Here is a 5,858-nt window from a genome sequence, read left to right as displayed (position 1 = left end):
GGCACAATAGATGGATCAGTGTGCATTTTCCTATATGGTTTTCTTGTGTACACACAGAAGTTTGCATATTTTATATTTTTGCAAAAGGTCCTTTTAGAGGCCCTGTAATAGGGTGCTAAGAATATCCTGAGAAACAATCAGCAATATAACCTGCATTTAATGACACAATGGAATCCACATTATAATTTTTTTTTGTACAAATTATTACGTTTTATATACACATCATATACATAAAACATGTACAGAACAAGGCACAAAATGTGCAACATTTTAATGAAGACAAATAGAGCGGCTCTCTCCATTCTTATGACCTTAAATAATACTGTGAATTCACATAAAATCCTTCTTCCTATTGAAATCCACATTCACATGTAAAAGTGGCCACCAGGTAACTTGAGAGAGAATGAATTTATGCCTTGGTACAAGGTGTGCATTAGGTTGATAAATAAGCTTGGTTTTACAGTGCTTTTTTTCTCCTTCATAAATTAAAAACGTACAAAAATATATATATATAACGAGCATTGCGTTAAGTAAGAGTCTGAGATCCACAAAACAGAGGTTTGAATGCATCAATAGAAAACATACAAATGGTATCAAAAGACGAAGATCTCACATCTCAAACAATTCAGAACATCCCAACGGTAGAAAAAAAAAAATGCCCTGAGCAAGTCCAGTAACCAGCCATCACCCAATTGAGCAGCACAAGCAGTGTTCTACCCACCCAAACAAATATGGTGCATTATCCCACCAAATGTGTACCAAAACAATCAAAAGTGCTCAGGCCCTTCACCGCCTTGGGTCCCTAGGTAACAGCGATTCTCTCAGTAGTGCAATCTGCAAATAAATAAACAAAATTAGTTAGTTAATTAAAGTATAGCAGATAAAATGTATAAAAACTAATAGTCTGGCTTCTGATTATGTGCACAATAAGGATGTATAAATATAAACAGTAGACATGCATATATACCTTTTTCTAGGTTTTACTTCCCAGCCATCACGGCATTTAATAAATGTAATTTCTTGCCCTGACGATATCTCAGTCTTATCAGCACAGAAGGTGAACCTGTTAATGAAACATTGTGACATTAGCAAGCAGTTTGAAAAAGATAAAAATTCACCAATTCACAACCATGACAGCTCTTACTTCTTCTGTGTTTCTCCTGCTTTGACTCTGATCCTCCGAACCTCCAGAACTTTTTTGTTCTGTGAACTCGACCATGACCAAAATGATGACTTAAGGTGTTTCAACACAGATGACCAGGAATCAGAAGGGCCTTCCCAGCGAAGAGAAATTTTCAGCAGGTCACCGATGTCCTCTTCCGTGAAGACAAGAAATGTGTTTGTGAGGTTTAGACCAACTCCATCGGCACTGTGAAAACAGGTTTTTTTTATTTTTATTTTTCAAAAGAACCCATATAAATGATATTTACAGGAGAATATATTGGGAACGTAATCTTAATCATGAGGTGCTTACATGTCTACACTGAGGTTATCGGTATCATTATGGGAGCCGTATAGTTTGACGTAGAAAGTGGGATCTGCATCATCTGCATTCTTCCTGTCGAACACATGCATCTTCATCTGATAGTGGTAACCTGTAGAGGATTAAGCAAATAACCACATTTCAGTGACTCACCATTACAGCATGCGATTTCGAAACAAAGAGGTTATAATTACTTACCACCAAAAGGTGTGTCTGCGCGAGTCTTCAGGTACATTTTGCTGTTTCTCCTCTTTCGCATTTTCTTGGCATTGTAACCAATACCGTTGCAGCGGTTCTTCCTGCAGCTCAGACAAATGCCCTTCTTGAAGCGATCAGGGCCGGTACATTGAAAAGCGTAACTCACATGGTCCATGTTCATGAGCGAGTCCACAAAGAGATGCACTGCCCGCTCATGTTCACACTTCATGACTTCCACAAAGTCTGTGTGGTGACAAGACAAATTTGTTAAAATTATGGTTGACAACAATGACTCGGAAGAGTTGGAAATATCCAAAACAATAACAAAACTGAAGCACTCACTTCCTGCAGCAGCAGTGGACAGCACATCTCCTAAGGAGCAGCCTGGTTGTACATCCCCACCATTGGGATACATATCAATATGCCCAATAGGCTCCTGGATCCCAATACTGACACCCAAAGCTCCCCGTGTGTATGTGTGCAGGACGTCGACAAAGTCTGCATCATCTGGAGAAAGCTTCTTGTGGGACTCTGCCCCCTCGAACATGGGACCAGCTGGGTCTAAACCTACTCAAAAAGAACAGATGTTTAAATGTAGCCTCCACGTGTGCAAAAAGACTAAGCAATTTCTTTGTTGCTTTGTTTAAAAAAAAATCAAAGTGTCCAACATAAAGAAATCTAAATCTCACCTGTAATGCGTCCAATATTCCCATTTACAAAAGTTCCAGCATATCCAGCAACATGAGCACCAAGACTATATCCAATCATATGCACGTCCTCAAGTTGTAGCTGCACCTCTCCCTATCAAAAACAGACACACATTAGATTAACCATATTATTATTATTATATGAGGGGAATAGCTTTAATAAATTATTATTAAATAGGAAAATTTGTTTTTCATTCATTCATGATATGTCTATTTAAATTCAAAACATAAAATGATTATTTATCCAGGGGAATATCTCTAAACTTTTATTTGTTAGATCCTGCAAATCAGATTATGATAATGACGACACTACTACTTCTAATTATAATAATAATCTTTTTTTTTTTTATGTAAACATTAAAATAAAGTTAATCAATATTATCTACATAATTGTCTATATTATATATATTGTGTTTTTGCTATTTTGTTCATTGTCTATTTTGTATATTATTCTTTTTATTATCTGTCCTGTCTTGTCATTCTGTTGCACTGTGGAGCTTCTGTCACTAAAACAAATTCCTCGTATGTGTAAACATACCTGGCAATAAAGCTCATTCTCTATTCTCTCGCTCTAATATTTTTCAATTTATTATTTATTTGTTTGCTTAGTCCAACTAAACAATCGCACTAAATTCAAAAGGTGAAACGTTCTAAAAAGAAAAGAAACTACTATCCATCTGAAGAGGCTCTAAACTGATGAGAGCAGCTTTGAGATGTGTAAAAAAGAAAAAAAGTCTTTATGCTTAATGCACAATGTTGCAGTACCAAGCACAGTGCCAGCTGGGGCATCAGTGTGCGTGTGTGGGGGGCTAATATGCTCAGCTGCTCATTTACACTGCTTGCATCTTTCCTCTATAAAAAGTACTTCAGAGTCTAAGGAACCCAGCTACGATGCATGAATACTTATTGTTCCATGAGAGTACCCATAATGCCTTGGACAAACTCCTGACATCTCAAACAACAAAAAAACAAAACAGATTCATCTGGGAAAGACAAATTGTACTTCGCCAGGACATCTGCTGTTCTGAGAAAAGATGAATAATACCAACAATGACCCAATGTACAAGGCCACAAGCAGAGTTTTCACGGTTGCCAGTTCTCTCAAACGCACACAAAGAGAAACAAACACACCCAGTGGGATGTATAATATAAACATACCTGGAGCCAGTCCAAAAGATTAGCGATGCTCTGCCCAACCCTGTGGGTATGGTTGACGGCATCAGGGTAAAGCTGGTGGGCCAGGCCCAGCCAGTCGACCACCACCACATTAGCCTCCGACTCTCGTCTCTGAACAGCAGCCACCAGCTTGTGCATCCAGCTCTCAAACATCCCACTCATCTGTGAAAGACACCACACCCTTTACCAAACTCAACCGGCAATGTTCCAGCAATCACCTGTGAAATTCCAATATTTGCTTCCCATCTTGGAAGTGAATGTATTGTCACACTGAAGAAAGAACATTTCAGTTGCATTACACTATTTCTGGATAACCTCCAGCATTGCATCAAAGATAAAATGTGAGGAACCTTCTGAAGATTCAAAGGCTTGGGTACCGAAATCTCAAAAAGCCAACCCAATATTAAAACGAGCCTCATGATCATCTGGAATATCTCACCGTCCAGCCGTGGATGATCAGAATGGTCTTGACTGAGGTATTGAAGCCACACTCCTCAATGCTTTCCTTCTTCCCAGGTTGGAGGTAACAGCCGTCGTCATCAAGATCCAAAGACTTTCGCATGTTGTACTTGATTCGGTCATGAAGTAGCACCGGTTCCATTGAGAAGCCGTCCTCAGAATCATCTAGAATAAATAGTAAGCCAATGAATATGTTTATGTGAAATCTCAAAACTCTACATAAAAGGTTGGTCAGACCAAGTTCTTGAGGCATTTCGAAGTGCTTAACTGTTTCATAAGAGGGTTAAGCTTGAGTTTATTAATGTAAGCCTTATGACAACATCTCATTTTAATGACTAGCTTGAACAATTGAGCTACTGTACAGAGAGGGAAAAGCAGAACACTTTTTCTAATGAACCAGTTTCTAATGAACCAACTGGCATTACAGGAATGCCAAATGGAGTCTTGATTTGGGATTTAAGAGTTTACAAACAGCCTACACACTTTCAAGTGGAGGAAACCTTGCGACTTTTCAACCCAAGTAAGGAAAAACTCGGTAGTTCTGCAACACCATGAGTTTAACCAATAAATCAAAAATAACAACCCTCCTGAGGTGAGGTGGGCAGAAATTTTAAGATCTTGTAAAAAGGATTTACAGGATTAATGCATTCAGACATGATCTCAGGTTTTAAGGGTTGTTTTATGCATTTCTTCTACATTTTATTTCGAAGGTTTGCTAAAGGTTTCACTTATTCACGCGGCGGGTGATGGAATAATATTTGCTTACCAATGAAAATGTATGTGTACGTTAAACGGGTATGTTTCAATTAGAGATTTGGATATCTAACAATATGTGTGTGAATATTATATCAAATTGAGCGAACACGGAATAACAAACGTTTTAACAAATTCTGTTACAGCTCTGCCCGGTATTCCAAACGTTTCTTTCACAAAGTTACAACAACAAAAAAAAAGTTTATTTTTAAAAAATCCTTCAAAAGTCAAATCGTTTTCACCATCGACAGAGCAGGTCGCTGATAAAACGTGGACTTTTCTGGGCGGTAGTTTAAAAGGCACATCCGAGACAAAAAGTGGTTTGTCCGGGTTTGACTTTTGTGAGTCACCGACACATCAAGAAAGCGGATAGTTTAACGTTCAGATCATTTTTTGACAGGTTCATTCGCGTAGTCATAACGTGAGAATGTGAGACTTAAGGTGTTTCTCACAGTTTCAGTGGAATCGGAGTTATTGTTAACCATTGTCCTTGGAAAAAAATGATTGTAAACAGAAATGCATAAAATGTAAATCGTTGAGGAATTTTGCACACTAAAGTAACCACTTGCTTCATTTGAAAGCATTAAACAGCAGTTAGTTAACCAATTAAAAAATGTTCTTACCTTTTAGTTGCACGTTCTGGTCGGGTGTAGCGGCTAAGGCACTGAATGAATGGCACAGAAGAAAACATAACAAGCAAAGTGCAATTCTTATTGATTTTTCTACCATAATGTTCAGGGCTTAAAATAGTTTCGTTATTCTTTTGACAAACTGGAGTAACTAAGGAAGTTTAACGTCTTAATCCTTCACTAAGAGGTGCCCGCAGAGTGTATGAACCTGTCTCAGGTTGCTCATTAGAGTTTTAAATAGTTTTTTTTTCAGTCGTCTGACCATCGGCAGATACCTACGACAAAATTCTTTCTTTCTAATTGGTCAATCCCCTGGAACTACGTTCGAGGGCGTGGCATACGCCTTCACTAAGAGGTGCCCGCAGAGTGTATGAACCTGTCTCAGGTTGCTCATTAGAGTTTTAAATAGTTTTTTTTCAGTCGTCTGACCATCGGCAGATACCTACGACAAAA

At 38.3% G+C, this 5,858-nt stretch overlaps 1 protein-coding gene across 1 annotated transcript; it reads right to left on the bottom strand.

Moving 5' to 3' along the window:
- Positions 1-406: 406 nt before the first annotated feature.
- LOC107599989 (endothelial lipase-like) lies at positions 407-5,658 on the bottom strand. The gene is made up of 10 exons (XM_016291749.1): positions 5,400-5,658; positions 4,004-4,188; positions 3,547-3,726; positions 2,371-2,482; positions 2,024-2,248; positions 1,682-1,924; positions 1,475-1,595; positions 1,145-1,369; positions 968-1,063; positions 407-834 (listed from the first exon to the last, which is right to left on the bottom strand). Exons 1-10 carry the CDS (start codon positions 5,503-5,505, stop codon positions 822-824), a joined length of 1,506 nt encoding a protein of 501 aa, XP_016147235.1. The 5' UTR covers positions 5,506-5,658; the 3' UTR covers positions 407-821.
- Between the last annotated feature and the right edge of the window lie 200 nt (positions 5,659-5,858).

This window comes from Sinocyclocheilus grahami, unplaced genomic scaffold, assembly GCF_001515645.1.
Source record: "Sinocyclocheilus grahami isolate Dianchi unplaced genomic scaffold, SAMN03320097.WGS_v1.1 scaffold276.1, whole genome shotgun sequence".
NCBI classification, from domain to species: domain Eukaryota; kingdom Metazoa; phylum Chordata; class Actinopteri; order Cypriniformes; family Cyprinidae; genus Sinocyclocheilus; species Sinocyclocheilus grahami.
This window is presented reverse-complemented; position numbering and strand designations above follow the sequence as displayed.